This window comes from Miscanthus floridulus, chromosome 6 (genome assembly GCF_019320115.1).
Source record: "Miscanthus floridulus cultivar M001 chromosome 6, ASM1932011v1, whole genome shotgun sequence".
NCBI lineage: Eukaryota > Viridiplantae > Streptophyta > Magnoliopsida > Poales > Poaceae > Miscanthus > Miscanthus floridulus.
In genome coordinates, this window is record NC_089585.1 from 83,500,427 (window position 1) to 83,520,320 (window position 19,894).

General features: G+C 45.4%; 4 protein-coding genes across 4 annotated transcripts; 1 reads left to right on the top strand and 3 right to left on the bottom strand.

Moving 5' to 3' along the window:
- The first annotated feature begins 1,427 nt into the window (after positions 1-1,427).
- LOC136456231 (uncharacterized protein At1g03900-like) lies at positions 1,428-5,135 on the top strand. The gene is made up of 8 exons (XM_066456025.1): positions 1,428-1,762; positions 1,928-1,959; positions 2,273-2,373; positions 2,459-2,531; positions 2,678-2,709; positions 3,421-3,511; positions 3,906-4,017; positions 4,632-5,135. The coding sequence occupies exons 1-8, from the start codon at positions 1,670-1,672 to the stop codon at positions 4,962-4,964; spliced, it is 867 nt and encodes a 288-aa protein (XP_066312122.1). The 5' UTR covers positions 1,428-1,669; the 3' UTR covers positions 4,965-5,135.
- A 296-nt stretch (positions 5,136-5,431) lies between these two features.
- Positions 5,432-13,280, bottom strand: LOC136456228 (ubiquitin-like modifier-activating enzyme atg7). Its single transcript, XM_066456022.1, has 20 exons — positions 13,034-13,280; positions 12,450-12,646; positions 12,182-12,373; positions 12,035-12,089; positions 11,829-11,923; positions 11,507-11,696; positions 11,309-11,426; positions 11,081-11,222; positions 9,553-9,702; positions 9,286-9,474; positions 8,897-9,079; positions 8,732-8,823; positions 8,160-8,307; positions 7,862-8,083; positions 7,626-7,775; positions 7,341-7,529; positions 7,084-7,266; positions 6,885-7,000; positions 6,604-6,751; positions 5,432-5,872 (listed from the first exon to the last, which is right to left on the bottom strand). The coding sequence occupies exons 1-20, from the start codon at positions 13,176-13,178 to the stop codon at positions 5,705-5,707; spliced, it is 3,072 nt and encodes a 1,023-aa protein (XP_066312119.1). The 5' UTR covers positions 13,179-13,280; the 3' UTR covers positions 5,432-5,704.
- Positions 13,281-14,085: 805 nt separating this feature from the next.
- Positions 14,086-16,019, bottom strand: LOC136456230 (acyl transferase 5-like). The gene is made up of 2 exons (XM_066456024.1): positions 15,133-16,019; positions 14,086-15,013 (listed from the first exon to the last, which is right to left on the bottom strand). Exons 1-2 carry the CDS (start codon positions 15,574-15,576, stop codon positions 14,171-14,173), a joined length of 1,287 nt encoding a protein of 428 aa, XP_066312121.1. The 5' UTR covers positions 15,577-16,019; the 3' UTR covers positions 14,086-14,170.
- Positions 16,020-16,150: 131 nt separating this feature from the next.
- Positions 16,151-19,129, bottom strand: LOC136456229 (acyl transferase 5-like). The gene is made up of 2 exons (XM_066456023.1): positions 18,574-19,129; positions 16,151-17,186 (listed from the first exon to the last, which is right to left on the bottom strand). The coding sequence occupies exons 1-2, from the start codon at positions 19,018-19,020 to the stop codon at positions 16,344-16,346; spliced, it is 1,290 nt and encodes a 429-aa protein (XP_066312120.1). The 5' UTR covers positions 19,021-19,129; the 3' UTR covers positions 16,151-16,343.
- Between the last annotated feature and the right edge of the window lie 765 nt (positions 19,130-19,894).

Here is a 19,894-nt window from a genome sequence, read left to right on the forward strand (position 1 = left end):
CTTTCAAGCTGCTTAGTTTCTCTACTTGTTACTATACCACCTTGTAGAGTGAGGATACACAACTAGGATGTGTGTGTTGATTGGCTTGCCTCAGTGCCTCAAAGTCCGTGTGAGCTAGTTTTTCCTTGCTCGAATGAGAGACCGATTTGATTCGCTTGGGTAGGCAAGTTTATTGTTTCCTATGTCAGCGAAGCAAAGGCAAGGCACGTCCAAAACCAAACACATCCTTAATCACTCTTACTTAATTCCCTTGCCATGACCTATAAGATCATCTATTTTGGAAATTGGGGAGTATAACTTTGTGAAGTTCAAGAACAAAAGACACGACAGTTGGCTTCACGCGAGAGGTATCAGAGGAGGAGAAACTTCCAAATTGTAATATGCGCGGTTGAGGATCTTTTTTTATTTTAAAGATGAAATAGGAAAATCCCAGGAGCAGCTAAATCCTTAAATACCACCCCTCTATTCCAAATTGTAATATGTCCTGTCTTTTATAAGTATATTCCTTTGTTACATGCACCTTATATCTAGTTCTATATTAAAAATAACCTAAATACTAGATTTCGGACGCGCGCTTTAGCGCCATGGCATGCGCAGCCCTCGCTGCCTTCCGATCTCACCGTACGGTGAGCATATCATATCATATACTGATACGTACCGTACGTGGGGTCACAGGAACATCAGGCACGTAAAGTTAGCACTCAGACGTCGATCCCCATTTATACTCTTTCGTTCTCTCCAGAGCATGAAAAAAATTTCTCTGGGGGCTTGAGGAGTCAGGAGTGAAGGCGATCGTCTTTTTCCTTGCGCGGTTTTCTAGATGTGGCCCCAACTCGAAAGGTGCTAGCGGAAATTATTTTTCCAGTGCGCAGTAGGGTGTGGTGCCCGCCAACTGAAAATGGAAAGCGGGGGATAGTAGTTTGCGCTCGTGTTGAGTTCCAACCCCAAATTCTCAAAAAAAAAATGCTACAGTATTCATTATATCGAATCTTACGATACGTGTATGGAGTATTAAATGTAGACAAAAAAAACTAATTACACAGTTTGGTTGGAAATTACGAGACGAACATTTTAAGTCTAATTAATCCATAATTAGACACTAATTACCAAATAAAAACGAAAGTGCTACAGTAGCCCAAGTTCCCCAATTCTCCGAACTAAACACGCCGTAATATGAAATGTGCATCCGGATATCTTAAATACTGCGCGTTCGTGCTGTAGTAACGTTCAATAAATAATGTATCTTAAAAAGTTAGAATGACTCATAATTTAAAATAGATGGAGCAGTTTTTTTTCCCGTTAGGGATTGAAATTAAGGAACTGCAAAAGAAGCAAGAGATGTTCTTGAATATAGTACTGTACTTTATTAGTCTCCACGACTGCAAATGTGGCCCGGCCCGGGCCCCTCATCTGATTAACCAAACCGCTTGCCGTCGCGAGCCCGATCCGGCACCAGAATCCTACCCCCGCACCGTTTCTTGACTTTCTTCTCCGCTGCTCCGTCTCCCTCTGGTTCGACGTCCTGACTCACTGCTCCGCCACGCCGCGTTCGGATCCGGCCCTGAGCCTTTCCCGATCCCGCCCCGGTCCCCTGCACCGCTCGGCACGATCCGCCCCCTCTCCACGACCGGTCCGCCGCTGAGCTCCCGGCGCTTCTGCGGCCGGCGCCATGGCGACCGGCGGCGGCACCGACCTGCCGCCGGCGGAGGCCGAGCCGCTGGAGCTCGTGCTGTTCCAGGTCGCCGAGTGCTACGTCTACCTGGTTCGCCCCCCTTGCCCTGCCTCCGACACTTCGTGTTCCTTCTATTTCATTCACGGATAGTTGTAGTGTAGTGTCATGTGCTCTGCCCATGCCAGCACCCCTCTGCAGGTTTGGGCGGCGAAGTTCGTCCGAAGCGTGCTAATTAGGTTTTGGGTTTATGCGCAGATACCTCCGAGGATGACGGCTGCCTCCTACAGGTGCACTTCTTGTCTCACCAAGGATGTTGTAGTCGACTTGGTAGGAGTAGGATCTGGAATGCAATTCTTTATGCCTGGAATGCAGACACGGTTAGGAGTGGCTGTCAGTGCTATGTGCTAGATCGATCTTAATAATAAGCAAACTTGGCTAAGGGCCGTCACGTTTCACCTATGCTTAGTTGCTCCCCCACATTTGCTCAGAGACCATTGGAGCGGTTCACTTCATGATTGCGCTCATTCCTTCCTGATTCAGTACAAGTTGGGATTAATTTGTTCCATGGAAATAATCGATTAAACTCGTGGTAAAATCCAGGGCGGATGAGTGGAACGTCAACAAGTGGGCATGGGAAGGGGCGCTTAAGGTTGTCAGCAAGGGAGAAGAATGCATCATTAAACTGGAAGATATGAACACTGGTATTATAGTCATTTTAGTTCTTTTGGTCAATTTCCTTTTTCTTCATCACAGTATTGAGTTATTGATTCAGTGAATGTGTTTCAGGGGAGCTTTACGCTAGGGCATTTCTCAGAGAGGGTGAACCACATCCAGTGGAACCTGTAATTGATAGCAGCAGGTCTGTATCTGGCGCTGCCACAAAATATAATCCAATCCTACTATTAAATATGTGCATTTGTATTTTCCACTATCCATAAGAAAACTGCTCGAAGATTATACGCAGATCCTGACATGATTCTTGCTGCTTGAATATTTTTCTTGCAGATATTTTGTACTACGCATTGAAGAGAATATAGGTGATGACTGTCTTTCTATTGTTTTCTCGAACACACAGAGAGCTCTGCCATTTCATTAATATAGAAGAAGAAATTTTTGTTAGTTCACAGGCCCTAACTGCCCATTAATAACATTAACAATACAGCATATGCACCACGGGCATAGTATAAATGACCCACTTAGGCCTCGTTTGGATGCGCATGTATTCATCTCAATCCACATGTGTTGAAGTGGATTGGAGTGAAATTAAACTAAATTCCATTCCATTCCACTGCAACACATGTGGATTGAAGTAGATACACATGCATCCAAACAAGGCCTTAGGGATTACCTAAAGAAATCTGAACGCAATACTCAGCTTAAAAAACTGTGTTTGGTTCAGGAGACACTTCATTGATAAAACTTGACCAATCCTAAAAGGAATAGGTGGCTTTATTATCTTAGTATTAATTAAGAAGAAAATAAGCACTCAAATTCACCTAACGAGGACTTGAACCTAGGTTTTGTGGGTGTGCATCCACACCCTTAACCAGCTGAGCTAGGCTCAGCTTCCTTGTCTCTTTCGTGGGCTCTATGATATTCCTTGTGCCTTAATGTTCTACTTAGTGGTTAGTGTTGAGTTGAGGTCTTGAGGATTCATAGCACTTGGTACTTAATGTTGAATTGGTGTGGCCACTTCAGTCTCATGTTGGGTAATATATTATCATAACAAATCTTATCGTCAACTTCAGATGGGCGTCAGCGTCATGCTTTCATAGGTTTAGGCTTCCGGGAAAGACCTGAAGCATATGACTTCCAAGCTGCTCTACATGATCATATGAAGTATCCTTCTGTTCATTCAAACATGTTATGAATCTCATAATTTGCAAAATCACGTGATTTTCTTTTCCTGTGCGATTCCTCAATGACTAGGAGTTCTATATGTGGAATTCTATTTGATATGGCCATTGACTATTGATTATCGATTAGCAATGTGCATGATGGATTGCTGTCTGGGACCTTTTAATATCTGATTATTAGATCCTCTACCCATGCATTCAGATCTTAGCTTATTTGGCAAGTGTGTTTTAATGTGAGTTCTATGAAATATTTTTATGTTTTCCGCAAGGAATCCAATTCATTTCCTGCGATCATCATTTTGTGATCATGCTTCCAGTATCTTTATATGATGCACTATTTTGCCTCTATGATTTGTTCTTCTCTTACATTGTCAAAGATATTTAAACAAGAAGAAGGCTGCTGAAGAGATGGTTCAGCATTATGAGAAGCAATCATCAGTGGATTACAGCCTCAAAGAAGGAGAGACATTGGTTCTTCAGCTTAAAAATGTAAGTTTTCATCTAAAAGTTTTCTGGAAGAAAATGAAATCAGAGAGCCCGTTGATGATAGATTGTCTTCTAAGGTGTGCAAAACTAGAATATTGGATTTTTTTTTCTCCATAGTACCCTAGGTTACTCAAGCAATGGCATGTGGTACCGCATTAGGTGGATATGTTCATTGGATAGATAGCAATAAACTGTTGGATCATTGGATCCTTGCTAATCTATGAGAGCATAAAAAAAACATGGTCGATCTATGCCGTGTTTATCTAGAATATATTCATGTAAATGTACAGCCACTTCTAAACTGAATCTCAGTTCTGTTTACGCATAGTTCCCATCTAGATTTCTGTTATGGCATTTGAGCAGCACATCCTTGCATATCTGTAGATATATTTAATTGAGGCTTTGAGCTACTCTTTCATAGGAACCTGAAAAAAATTGAGCGCTCCTGTACTACATTGAAGGGTATTTGCAGTGGTGCCAAATTTTGTGTAAATAAAACGTTTGTTCATAATTTTTTGTAACACGTATGTGCATCGCTTTTTCATTCAATTTCTATAAATACATTTATCTTTGTGTAATGTTTCCTGGGTGTTTGGCTTTGCTTTTATTCTTTGCAGAAAGAAACTGGCACCAAGACAAAATCAGCATTTTTTGAGCAAGGCCTAAACAAGCTCTCAGTGAACGAAAAGACAAACACCAAGGAGGCCCCCGTCTCCCTTAAACTCCCACCACCGCCACCTTCGCCTGTCTCTCCAACGGATTCTGGAGTCGCTGCTTCGCCTTTCAAAGCAGAATTTCCTCCCCAAGGGCAACCAGCTGCTGAACCCATCAGCAGAACCAGCGCTCTCCCTTCCAAAAGTGAACCTGCTCCGGAGCTGCCAGCTGCTGCAGAGAAGATGGAGCAAAAAACCTTGGATGATGACTTCGGGGACTTCCAGGCTGCTGGGTGATATCATGTATCTTGTACATACAGAATGTTACTGAGACCACATTTTCATTTTTGGTTTATCTTCTTTCAATCAGTTGTGACTTCTGCCGGCACCCTGTGTTTCTGTATAGAGAGCTTCCATCTCATAACCTATATACAAAATACATGGACAAACGCTGTACCTTTTCACAAATACATGGACAAACGCTGTACCTTTTCATTTGACGTAGCATCTCAGTTTTTGTATTCGGGCCATGGAGTTATAAAAAATCGCATATCAACATTGTCTCAGCTATTCTTGGAGATCAACGAAGACGGTGCCGGGGGCAGCAGGAGGAAGAGAGAAAGGGAGGGGCTACCGCCCATGTCTCCGTAGACGAGGAAGGGAGAAAGCAAGAGGATGCCACATGTCTCCGCAGACAAGGAGGGAGGAGGAAGAGAAAGCAAGAGGAGCTACCTCTAGTCTTATGTAGTTATGTAAGCAAGGCGAACGTTACACATTCAGTTATCAATACATCTATAACTCTCAGAAACCAACACCGAGCCAAGGAAACAAACATCGAACCAACTGAACTAGACATCGAGCCATGCAGAAAATAAGCAGTATTCGGCTAGACTTGTTTTTGTGCGTTACAAGTATATAAAAGCTAGCAACATGGCTTATTGTTGAGACTGAGTCATTCCACAATGTCATTTCGCCATCTCTTGTATCAAATTGTAGTAGGAAATGATATTTACAGTAGTCAAAACCATTGTAATATATCAGACCTCGAAGAAATCGTCTTCATCAGTTTCATCCACCCACTCGACCTGTGAGTAAGATGTGGATTTCATCAAGTCCGTGAGGCCAGTTAGGTCTTCCAAATAAGTTGGTTCATTGATCACTTGCATCACAAAATCCATTCCACTCCTCCGATATTCAGACAATACCTGTGATGTTTTGCATGTAATCAAATAAGAGATCCGTAGCATAGCTGTCAGCAAACTTTAGTATCGTTTGCATTGTTGGAACTGGAAAAGGATGAAACTCACATGACAACAAACTCGAGCACTCTCAGAACTAAAACAGAAGCTACGCCAACAGACACGAGAGCAGAGGTATTTGTGGCGACGCACGCCTTTTGTCTTCTCTGTATTCTCAGTTAAAGCAATGACCATGCCGAGTACTTGGCTCATAGTCCAGCTTACTGCTTACATGCGCAAGGGAGCATGTATCAATTGCCCTGATCTCGCGCAAGCACGCTCTGCATCAGCGTAAGCCGCAATGACACAGTTCACCCATGTGCCCTGATCAAGCCAGGCCTCATAACATGCCCAAACGCACACCCTTCTGACTAGCATAGCATAGGCTAACAAGCTAACTTGTACTGTACATGCAACAGACATGCAGAGACTCTAAACGTACAAGACACGTATCCACTACTAACTCATACTCCCTCCGTTCCAAATTAAAAGTTGCTTTGACTTTTTTGGTACATAGAATTTGCTATGTATCTAGACATATATAATGTCTAGATGCATAGCAAAATTGATGTACCAAAAAAGTCAAAGCGACTTATAGTTTGGAACGGAGGGAGTATTAACTCATGTAGATACTCTAAAACTCATACCCATGGAAAGCGCTAACATGCATGTTGTGCAAGAGTAGAAAGTATATATACCGCATTGGAACATGCCGTGCAATTACTCGAGGAATAGCCCAACAGGGTTAATAAGTTGTACTGCGATAGTGATCCACGCATCTGGTGAGGTAATAGGCCATGGTCATGACCACTGCTTGTACCAGCAATCTCTCCTAGAGCATGTATCCTGCAACAGGTAGAAGAATTTATCAGACTTCCTTGCTTTTTGTTCACTGGATGCAGTTAGCATCTTCCTTGGAGATGATAACACAGGAAGTCATGGTATCGTTCCAGCTTCCAGCAGGTGCCCAGTTGCTTACCCATCTGGATGATGTAACATTCTTGTGAAAAGGTCTGCGGCGCGTCCAGATGCAATAGAGGCCAACCCAGGTCGTGTCACTGTACATTGTTGATCCAGTGTCCGATTGGAAACTGACTGCATTAAACATAATGCCATGATTGTAGTAGGTAACATATTGAAAGTAAGACAAGTACGATTTCCAAAACATGGAACATTACATCAACAGGAGCAATGACGTCATTGCAGAAATAACACCCCAGCCTTTGACGCCCAAGGGCATCCTCTGTGGATAGCTTATCTGTGGCAGTGGCCACACTGGAAGCTTCACAGCTTATGCCAGGACCAGCCCCATGTCGCATAACAAGGTAACTATCATACCCTAATGCTGCAGTAATAGCAATCTGCAGTGCAGAGGGGCATTAGCATATAACACATTCCAAGGTCTACATTATTCAAGGATGCCTAGAGGGTTCACCTTGTTTTCATTAGTGCAGAGGAGAGTTGGAAGCCACCTACTTTCTCTTGTGTCAGTCAACAAGAAGGCAGCATCGTGGGAAGCCACTAATTCCTTAAGGCGCTCACAATCTTGGAGCACACCAGCTGCTTCACCAGGAGACACAGGATGCCCAGGCATAGGTATTTCCATTCTAATGCCTTGTGCATCCTACATGAGCGCATGGCACAAATTCATTAAGATGAGAAAACAGTAAAAGGAAAAAGGAAGTAATATAGTTTTAAGGGCAACAAAGTGAAGACTCACCACTGAAGGACATCTCTCCACTAGATGCCTAAGTATTGCAGTTGCTTTTGGAGCACCACGGTCATCAGAAGTATAGAGTGATTGTCTCGCTAAATTTGACACAACTACACGACCACTATCAACTACTGTTAGCTTCCGTACACCACAGTCCTGCAAAGTTGGTTTCCACCAGAGTGTATGAGTAGATGTTGTATTTGACATAAAAGTAACATCATTCGCAATAGTGAGTCACTGACCATAAGAATGCGAGCAACATCACATCCAAGAGTTCCAGCACCCAATAGTAGACATCGGACATCAGAAATCTTGTCTGAATTTACAGAGATGCTGGCTGGTATTTTAGGACAAGTATCTGGCCTTTTCAAATCAGAAATGCCTGTAAAATCTTTCAGATATGTTGGATAGCTGATGGCCTGCATGACAAAATCCAATCCTCTTCTTCTATATTCTGACAATACCTGGAATGTTTAGCACGGAGTAACATTAGAAGCCATAAAATTGTGAATGTAATGTCATGCGGTAGAATTTACTTACAGCAACAGAACATGCAGTACAATTGACTGAGGAATTGCTCAGTTCCATAGATAAAACACACTTCGGGAGTGATCCTCGTAGCTGATGCGGCAATAGACCAAGCCGATGTTCTGTTTCCATACCAGCAGTATCGCCTGGGGCATGTATCCTGCAAAAGGGTATGATACTTATGGCACCACATGGTGGACTGAATATTTTTTTCAACTTCCCTACTACTTAGCTCACTTAGGTCTGTAAAAAACTAATATTCACTATCAATGCTACACAAACATACTCCCTCCATCCACAAAAGAATGCAATTCTCGCTTTTCGAGAAGTCAAACAGTTTGAACTTTGATAAATTTATATAAAAAAGTATCAACATTCATGATACAAAATAAGTATCATTAAATTAGTTATAGAGTATATTTTCATAATAAATTTATTTGGAGACGTAAATGCTAATACTATTTAATATAAATTTGGTCAAACTTGAGCTAGTTCGACTGGCACAGATCCTATAATTGTGTTCTTTTGGACGGAGGGGGTAAGTTGGACTCAGCATTTCAGCAATAATCTTTGAGGCATCTTACTCGTCAGGATGATGTAACATCCTAGCAAAGAGCTCCACTGCTTTGCCAGATGCAACTGAGGTAAGTCCAGGTAGTGTTCCATAAGGAATTGGCTGCAAAAGAATAAAACTGAACATGAAAGGCCAATAATAAAGTATAAAACAGAAACAACAGGAGAACATGTACGTTAATAAGGGAAGCGGCATCATTGCAGAAACAACAGCCCAATCTTTGATGACCAAGAGCATCTTCTGTGGACAAATTTTCTATCTGAGTAATCACTTCATCGGCACCCCCACTTGTTCCTGGCCCAGCACCATGCCGCATGACAAGGTAACTGTCACATCCTAATACTGCACTAATAGCAATCTGCAGTGGAAGTATAACATATCATTAGTAAATAGCACACTATACACAATGAAAAAGTAGAGGTTAAGAGTAATTTTTGTAACTAAGACATGTGTGGTTAATCTATCTGGATTCCCTCCTCCAGCCATAGGCTAAGTACTTAGACATTGTTGTACAAGAACAGCTGAAAAGGTCCTTAGCCAATGGATACTGTGTTCAAGGTTTACCTTGTTTTCACTTGCACAGAGAAGAGTTGGAAGCCACCTGCTCTCCCATTTGTCAGTTAACAAGAAGACTGCATCATTGGCAGCCACTAATGTTTGCAGATGCTTGCAGTCATCAAGCACACTTGCCATTTTGCTGGAAGAAACAGGATGCCCAGGCACCGGTATTTCCATTTGGATGCCTTCAACATCCTGCATGACAGCAATCACCATCGTTTATCCACAGTAGAAATTTGAAAGCATATGTTTCACGGAAAAGACTGTCCTCACCACTGCAGGACATCTTTCTTTTAGATGTGGAACTATTGCAGTTACTCTTGGAACTCCACAGTCCTTATCTATGTAGAGTGATTGCTTGACAAGGTCAGACATCGCGACACTATTACTATCAACAACCGTTAGTTTCCGTACACCCCAGGTCTGAAAAAAAAAGAAATAGTTGCCACTATAAATTAGAAGCAGGATATAAAGACATATAATCTGTTGGATTTATTACGAATAGGAATCTAGTACCACCATCAATAACGCGGGTCTCTATGAACCAATTTGGTTTCATGCCCGCAAGGTCAACCATGGAAGCCATTTTCTTAATAAGACAAGTTATGGAGTGGTATAGGGAGAAGAAGAAGGACCTACACATGGTTTTTATTGACTTGGAGAAGGCTTATGATAAAATACCAAGGAATGTTATGTGGTGGGCTTTGGACAAACATAAAGTCCCAACGAAGTACGTCGGGCTCATTAAGGACATGTACAGCAATGTTGTGACTAGAGTTCGAACAAGTGATGGAGACACGGATGACTTCCCGATTAGGATAGGACTACATCAAGGGTCAGCTTTGAGCCCTTATTTGTTTGCTTTAGTGATGGATGAGGTCACAAGGGACATACAAGGGGACATCCCTTGGTGTATGCTTTTCGCGGACGATGTAGTGCTAGTTGATGAAAGCCGGACATGAGTGAATCAGAAACTGGAGTTATGGCGGGAGACTTTGGAGTCCAAAGGTTTTAGACTTAGTAGAACTAAAACTGAGTATATGAGATGTGACTTCGGCACTACTACTCGGGAGGAGGAAGATGTTAGTTTGGAAGGTCAAGTAGTGCCTAGGAAGGATACCTTTCGATATTTAGGATCAATGCTACAGAGGGACGGGGATATTGATGAAGATGTTAGCCATAGAATTAAAGCAGGGTGGATGAAGTGGCGGCAAGCGTCTGGTGTCCTATGTGACAAAAGGGTACCACAGAAGCTAAAAGGCAAGTTTTATAGAACGGCGATTAGACCTGCTATGTTGTATGGTGCAGAATGTTGGCCTACGAAAAGACGACATATTCAACAGCTAAGTGTCGCGGAAATGCGTATGTTGCGTTGGATTTGCGGTCATACAAGAAGGGATCGAGTTCGGAACGATGATATACGTGAGAGATTAGGGGTAGCGCCAATTGAAGAAAAGCTTGTCCAACACCGATTGAGATGGTTTGGACATGTGCAACGGGGACCTCCAGATGCACCGGTGCGTAGTGGAATCCTAAGTCAGGATAGTAACGTGAAGAGAGGCAGAGGAATACCGAAGTTGACTTGGGTAGAGGCAATAAAAGGAGACTTGAAAGGATGGAATATACCCAAAGACTTAGCCTTAGATAGGAGTGCTTGGAAGATAGCTATTCACGTGCCTGAACCTTGATTGTTTCTGTTGGGTTTCAACTCTAGCCTACCCCAACTTGTTTGGGACTTAAAGGCTTTGTTGTTGTTGTTGTTGTCGTTGTGAGGAATCTAGTACCAGCTCAAAGCACTAACCATAAGAAGGCGAGCAACTTCACATCCAAGAGTTCCAGCACCCAAAAGAAGAACTCGAACATGAGATAACTTGTCTATATTCACAGGAAAGTGGCGCCACCCCATAAGCTTTAAGTGCATCAATTGTTTTTCTTCATCCTGACTGTGCATGAAATAAACAATCAAGATAGTTTTTTATGCACTGTTGATTATATCGAAACTCGAAGGCAAAATATACAATAAAACCACCTTGCTGGATTCATTGATTGAAGATCTATTTCTTTTGGTTTCATTTCTTTTGTTCCCTTCCCTGGGTTTATTCCTTCCCATCCAATAGCATCAGGTAGAAAATCAGGGTCATCCCAACCTGTAGTAACAACCAGTGTTACAAATGGACAAATCATAGATGAAAGTGCAGAATGACATTTAAATCCACCATATTTATACCACAAGGTGATGGAAATGACGCTTCACCAATGAGGGACTGTTCCAGATCAGGGTTCCCTTTATATTCACGGTAGCAGAAAAACTGGACTTTCTCAATCTTCCATCGGATGCTCAGAAAGGCAACATAGTTTCTAATAACCCAACCAGGGCAATCTGAGCGACACCCATGATCATAAAATCCAAATAGTAGCTGCAACAGCAAAGCAATGAATTTACTTCACACAAAGATATACATGAAGAAGGGTAAAAAAACAGATATTCTTCTAAAGGAATTATCAAACTTCAGCTAGTATAGATGATCAAATGGATGGCACGAACATACCTTTTGATAGTTCCCCTGGCAAGCTTTCCAGTCCTTAAGTTGTCTTATAGAGGCAGAGGAATCTGAGGATATACTAACCAGAAAGAATGGAATAACTGCAGAGATGTTAATACAATGCAACAATAAATTAGAAAATCAGATCAACATAACAAATTAATAATATGGTGTCAAGCATATGCATTTGCTGTTAAGCATAGTTCTCAAACCTGTTGTTTCACTAGAAGCGCGCCACTTTTGCAATGATGTATACATGGATGCTGCCTGCAGGAACAAATCAACAGATTTCAGAACCAACTGAGAGCATTAAACAAGGAAACTAGTGTCGTTGAATACTACGTGCACATGAACATGACCTCTTCTTTAGTGAGCACTTTTGAGGCAGGTTGCAGGCTGAGCAGGGTCATTCTTGAGTTGAAAACCAATGAGGGGAATGCAACATTGTAATAGACCTTCCAATTCTTCAAATCGGCAAATGATGCCACAAGGAACCTAAGTAGAATAGAAGGATCCTCTTCCACTTTACCAGACACAATGTCTTGCAAGATCTGGCCCCACATACAAATTAGAACCAGACAAGTAAAAGAAATGCGTAAACAACAGCAAATTCCAGGTCAACCATACCTTCTTTGCTTCTGCTTTCAGAAGCTGTACTCTATCTAGGTTTTGAAATCCCCTCATGTTATTAGTGTTTATGAGGGTCCCTGGGACTGGGCAATTGTTTCTGTCGCCAACAGAATTGTGAGATGGCGGCACCAATGATCCTGACCGTAGGTTGAAGAAGCTTGCCATCGGGCGACGCTGGCGTGGAGTATAATAACCTGATATATTTCAAAAGAAACTGTCTAGCTCATCCAGAGATCTCTAGTCTAGCTCACTGTCAATAAAATTAAGGAAAAACACAAAACTGAAATTCTCTATTGGGAATTTCTTCCGATAAAACGCAACAGTTCAGCCTCGGAGTCAAAATTTGCGTGTTAAGAGTGGACACAGCAGAGCGCAAAGAGTAATTAGCAGCCACACTCCGGCGAACCCACTCAACAACCAAACAAACTTGGATCGTGACCGGCAAGCAACTTAAGGCGGGTTGGGCTCTACGGAAGTCGGGAAGCGGGGCGCGGAAATGCAAGGGATCAGCGTTCGTTCCCTGCCCTAAATCGCGAATTCTACAAACAAACAGCGAAGAGAGGGGTTGTGGGCGCGCGGACCGGTGATTGGGATGGGGGAGTCGTCGGTGCCGAGGACGTCGAGCTTGAGGCGGCGGAGCGCGTCCCAGAACCCCTCCTCCACTAAGCTCTGGATGCGCTGAACCATCAGCTCCCGTGGGAAGCCCACCGCACCGGCACCCGCCATACCTCTCGTCTTCCGTCTTCCCTCCGCCGGCACGGCGAGCGGCACTGCACTTTGTTTTTACCTTTTTTTTTCTAGTTTGCCCCCTGGTTGGAGTTTGGACGTTGCTTTGGCGTGCATACAACTCGAAAACGTTACGTGGAGTCGTAAAAGACCACAAAGACATCCCGTGGGAGTGTCATACTCCTACAAGTCATCCTGACACAAATGATTATTACGCTGCTAAGGAATTTGATAAATAAATTTCACCTATAAAAAATGATCACCATTTCACCAACACCTAAATTACTCTAGCCATGCGAGTATATACGAGGAACAAATTCAAATGTTTTGTAAGTGAGTCTAGTTCAATTGGTTGAGTTGGGATGTATATTAGGTACGGTAGAGGTGTAAACGGATCGAATACGGTTACCTACGAATATGAATACGGGATAATTATCTGTTACCGATATTTCGGCTAAGATATGACTGGATATCAACATTGTATATATATATATATATCAAATTTGAGTATCTGGATACCGATAAGGTACGAATACTAAATCTCTGGATTCAAAACATTTATTTTGCATAATGAAGCCCTCCGATTATTTGGTCAACATCATATATTTCCAAATCTGAGTATTCGAAGTATACTATCTCTATATTCGGATACGATATATTTCTCTCGGATAATGAAGCCCTTTGGTCGATCGGTTGGAAACTACTCGTACCATTTACACTTGCTTAACAGCGATGGATTAATTGATTGACCCAAGGCTCTTATAAGCTAGAGCACGTATTTCTACACTCTATCCACCATATCAAGACATTGGTAATCCGCCGGAGATACTATTAGCAAGCAAGTTCGCCGGCACGATGCAATGCAAGTACCGCCGTTTGCATCCAACAATGTCGTTGACAGTGAACGTCTGACACTAGTGAAGTATAAATCTTTTATAAAAGATGAGATACCACACACATGGCCATAGCTAAAGCCCAATAACAACCATGATCTACGCGAACTTGGCGAGCTCGTCGGCGAACGCCGCAGCGTGAGGTTCCTCAACGCAGCGGAGCATGAGCCGGATGCCGCGCTTAGGCGCGGGCGGTTTGAGGAAGATCACCGACGCGACGATGTTGACGTCGTCATTGAGCGTGAAGACGTACCCCGGTTCGCCGAAGCCGTAGTCCACCTCGTTGAACCCGACGCGGCTCCAGTCCGACACCGTCACCGTGCCGTAGTCCAGCGGCACGTTGTAGTGGTCGTCCTTGGCGCCGCCGCGCATCCAGTCCGTGAAGCGCGTCGTGAGCGCCTCCTTGGCCTCCCGCATGACGCCGACCACCTCCGGAAGCGACGCCTCACGGATCGCCTTGCTGGTCCGGGTGATGCCCACGGGGTACACGCAGTTGCCGTAGTAGCCGTCCACCGACGGCAGCACGCCGTGGAGGAGGTGCCGCGTGCTGGCGGCGAAGCCGAGCCGGACCTCGGCGTCGTCTGGGAGCGCCATTGCCAGCGCGCGGCACTTGAACACCACCGCCGTGACAGCGTCGAAGGTGGAGCAGGTCTGCCCCGTCGCGTCCTTGAACTCGTCCTTGATGCGCGCGATGCTCTCCGGCGAGATCTCGACCACCTGGGTCACGAAGCTGAACGCCGTAAACGACGGCGGGGGGCCGCGCGGCAGCTTAGGCGGGTCCGGGATCGCGTCGCGGTCCCAGACCGGCGCGATCGACGGCGCCGGCAGCCCCCGCGCCATCTCGCCAGCCGCCTTGAGGAACTGCGCCGCGCCCTGCCCGTCGAACACCAGGTGGCTGAAGCAGATCCCGACCGCGAACCCGCCGCAGGTGAACTTGGTCACCTGTAGAGCACAAATTCTCAGCACCCGAAGACGATCCCATCTCTCCCCGGATCCGGCTAATCTTCCTAGTTGTCGGATACTGGGATAAGACAGGGGAATCTGGAGGCGATCGATCGAACCTGAGCCATGAGGACGAGGTCCTCGAGCTTCTCCTCGGGGGGAGGGCGCGGGAGGAGCTCCTCCTTGGGGATGAGCAGAGGGCGCTCGAGGTAGTTCACGTCGGCGAGCGCGCAGCTCGCAGCGGCCTCCACGAACCAGACGCCTTGCCCGGTGCAGTCCACGACGGGCTCCCCGGGGCTCGCGTCCGCGATGCGGCCGGCCACCTGGTAGTACGGCACCAGCGCCTTCGCGAAGCCGTCGCGCATGGCGGCCACGGCGGCGTCTTGGTCCCCGCCGGCTCCTGCGGCCGGGGGGAAAACCTGGATGAAATCCACCGACACGCGGACCGCCGCGGTCTTGTCGATGGAGGACAGTGGGAGGGTGCCGCCGGGGGTTGGCCCCGCTGGCGCGACGAGCTCCGGAGCCGATTTCACGACGGTGGGGGCGGCGGCGGCGGCAGACATGACGGTGTCGGCTGGTGGAGCGGAGCGGTGGGCTCGAGTAGCAGCAAGAAGCGGAGTTGGTGCTTGCGGTGCTCACCACTCACCAGCAGTAAGTGGAGCGGAGGTTGTTGCCGGCTGCGGTCTCGTTTCAGTCGTTTGCCACGAGCTCAACGATGGAAGTCGTCGGGTTCTTTTCTTCTTGTCTGTTAGGCGAGGCTGATCTGAAACCTGCAGGGAAGTCGACCTGAAGGCGAGTGGGGTTGGTGGCTTTGCGGTTGCCGAATAGTAGAGCTCACATGACCAGTTGTTTTCCAAATAATTTCTGAACTTTGCAGCTCACAAATGTGACACTCCAGCTCAAGTTCTTCGCTAAATGCTTAACTGACTACGTGAGGCAGAGCTTGATGCTTGTTTCGTCAGGCCCGTTTCTTTATGGTTCAGAGATTGGTCACACAAGAAGCTTCTTCCTGCTGCTGATCAATCATCAAGCAGTGCCAATTCAACCAATGTTCATCTGGAGCCTGGTTCCTTATGGCATATAGACACATTAAAACTCGAGACATCATGAACTTACAGCAGGACAACAAGTCAGAAATAATTTGTTTCAAATGGAACACTATTATTATTTCATCTCTGTCAATTACTCAATACATGTATAACGTAACGTGCTGATAATAGTACAAAGTATAAACATGACCAACCCTGTCTTATTGCAAGCAAATTACAGGAGCAGCAATTTGACACAACAAAATACAACAATTCCCACTGCGGAATGGAATACACTCACTCTATGCATGCTTCTGCAACTCCTCGCTGAACACGGCAGAGTGCTGCCCTTCCACGCACTGCAGCACCAGCCTGATGCCCTGCTTTGGCTTGGGCGGCTTCAGGTACACAACGGAAGGAACGATGTTCACATCGTCGTTCAGGGTGAACACGTAGCTCGGCTCACCAAACCCGTAGTCAACCTCGTTGAAACCCACATGGCTCCAGTCAGTCACGATGAGGGTGCCATAGTCTAGTGACACGTTGTAGTGGTTCTCCTTGGCGCCGCCGCTCAACCAGTCAAGGAACCTCGACGACAGAGCTTCCTTGGCTTCCCTGATCGCGGTCACGATCTCCACAAGTGAAGCCTCCTTCACCTCCTGGCTGGTCTTGGTGAGGCCACCTGGGTACACACAGTTCCCATAGTAGCCTTCGACCGAGGGCAGCACATTGCACAGCAGGTGGCGAGTGCTGGCTGCAAAGCCCAAGCGAACCTCGGCATCAGGTGCAAAGTCGACTGCCAAGGCACGACATTTGAAGATTATGGCGGTGACCACGTCGAAAGTGGAGCACTTCTGGTTGGTTTCACTTGCAACCTGATCCTTCACACGCTTGATGCTGTCCAGAGAGATTTCAACAACTGACTTCTCAAAGTTGAATGCGGTGAATGACGGTGGTGGGCCTAGGGGTGGCTTAGGTGGGTTGGGGATGGCATCCCGAGCCCAGATTGGCTTGATCGATGGCTCAGGGAGGCCCCTAGCCATCTCACCAACTGCTTTCAGAAATTGTGCAGCACCCTGCCCATCAAACACCAAGTGACTGAAGCAAATGCCCACAGCAAATCCACCACATGTGAACTTTGTAACCTGAACACACAGAAAATAGCAGTGGGTGGTTAATCAACTAAATAAAATGTAATTCAGTAACTAGTCATTGCAGAGGTCATGTAGCAGATACAAATACGTAACTTGAACACTAGGTGGTGAAGAGAAGAGTAAGTACTAAGTGCTCAAACTAAGGATGTGCGACTAAATTTCGAGAACATGCACATAGCATGGTAATAAGATCTCTAGGTGTGTGTGTCTGCCAACCAGGGCTCAAACCCTGGTTATCACAATGAAAACCTCCTCGCTGTGTGCTCCCCCGTGGTCATGGGGCAGTCTCTAAAGCGAAAACATGTGCTTGGTAGCCAGCTTTCAGGGGGTTTTCTCGACCTTAAGTGCAATGCCTTCAGGATGTCTCTCTCCTTGGGTCGAGTTTTTTTTTTCCGAGCAAAATTCTACTCTGTTGTCTGAGTATAGGACACATGCCAAAACCTATCTTTCTTAAGCATATAAGCTCCAACAAAAACATGTAGTTCCCCTCCAATAGCATATGCTTCCATCTAAATGAACTTTGGGACTACATAATTGGAAAATAAATATTCAAAGCAAGGTTAGATCAACATAAACGTTCCTAGATTCAGGGATCATCATCCAACTTTTAGAATTTAGATACCTGAATGCAGGTTTTGCTCTAATGCAAAAGGAAACAACAGTTGTTTCATCATTTTGTTATGTTGTTTGCCACCAGCAAGGCAACAACATGTAGTGAATGCTAAAAACTTGGCTGAATGCAATGCTAGTCAACAAGGTAGGCAGCAAATATAGAATACCAATCAATACTTGGCTTCCATCCTTGGAGGAACCATGCTGCCTACTTCTGATGAAACCATTAGCACCGCAACAGCATTCTCTACCAGGCTACCACTAATTATAAGCAGCTACCAGTGAGCGTGTTCTGTAGTGCTAAAATGAGGTGCTGCAGCTGCAGCCCCTTCAAGACATCCCTGTATCCGCAGCATCAGCAGCTGGCTGCAGCAACACCCACTTTAGCAAAAGTGGACGCACCCAGAAGCATGCTAATGTTTTCTGAGATGGTTGCTATCGATGGCTGTTAACTTGATAACTAGATCAGCTCAAACAATTTGTGGCCAATTGTCCATGATACACAGATACAGTCACTCACAGTTGCATCGATCTATTTTGAGGCAGACGTGGATGACACATTGTGCTTCACACCTTTTATTTACGGTTGTAAGCCATTCACAGATTTACTAGTCAACGTTAGTCAACACCCTGCTTCCGCCTCAGATCCACAGATCGAACAGTAAACCCCCTCAGATCCAGACCAAAAACTCGCGTCCCAAATTTACTAGCCGAAATGATCAGAAGTGAGGGGACTAAAGCAGCAGGGAATGGGAATCGGACTGACCTGCGCGAGCAGCAGGGTGTCCTCCACGCGCACGCCGGCCGGCGGACGCGGGAGCAGCTCCTCCTTGGGGATGCACAGCGGGCGCTCGAGGTTCCGCGACTCCTCAAGGGAGCAGCTTGCCTCGGCCTCCACGAACCACACCCCTTCACCCGTGCACTCGATCTCAGGCTCCCCAGGCACGGGCTCGGCGATGCGGCCGGCGACGGGGTAGTACGGCACGAGCGCCTTGGCGAAGCCCTCGCGCATGGCTGCGATCGCAGAGGAGGGGCTCCGGTCCTCCTCCTTCCCCGACGTAGGGGCGGGGAAGACCTGGATGAAGTCGACGGAGACGCGGACGGCGGCGGTCTTGTCGATGGAGGAGAGCGGGAGGGAGCCGCCCGGGGTGGGCCCCGCCGGCGGGACCAGGGACGGCGGAGACTTCGTTACGGTGGGCGGCGCGGCGGCCATTGCCGAGGCAGGCGGTGGTGGGTCGGGGTGGATCTCCGGAGGTACGCCGGGGAGCCGGGGAGGAGGTCGCGGGAAGAGGTGATTAGTTTGGTTTGGTGCGGGAGTGGTGTCCAGCTTAATTTCAGACAACAACCGACGACTTTCGGTAGTTGGGCTTTGCCGTTTTTTTTTTCTTTTTTTTGACAACATTTCCGCTTTTTTGTTTGGCCACAGGACACTAAACTACTGTTTTATTGTTCTAAAAAAAACTAAACTACTGTTTTATTTTATTAGGGTCTGTTTACCGGCGCTCAAGCTCTATTCAAGAAAAATACCTTTTTTATAGTTAAAACTTGTGAAAAATATTTAGCAGATTGGCTTCTTCACTATTTTTTAGCTAGAGGACATTACTGTTTTATTAGGGTCTATTTAGCGGCGCTCCAGTTCCATTCAAGGGAAATGACCTTTTCTAGAGTTAAAACTTTTGAAAAATATTTGGCAGAATGGCTTTCTTTTGTTTTTGTTTTTACCAAGAGACATTATTGTTTTATTATGGTCTGTTTACTAGCGCTCTAGGTCTATTCAAGATAAATGGTTTTTTAGAGTTAAAACTTTTGATGCTTCGTAGAATGGCTTTTTCTGTTTTTTTTTTTTTTTTTGCCACAGGACATTCCTTTTTTATTAGGATCTTTTTATCGGCGCTCCGACTCTATTCAACAGAAATGGCTTTTTTTCTTAGTTTAAAAAAAGAGGCAAATGTGGTTCTTCATTTGATTATCTCAGTTTAAAATTATAAATTATTTTGGATTTTTATATACATCTATCTCTATATATATACATAAAAAGACTCTAAAGTCATCATCTACCTGATGATAGCAAATCTTGAATCCTGCTC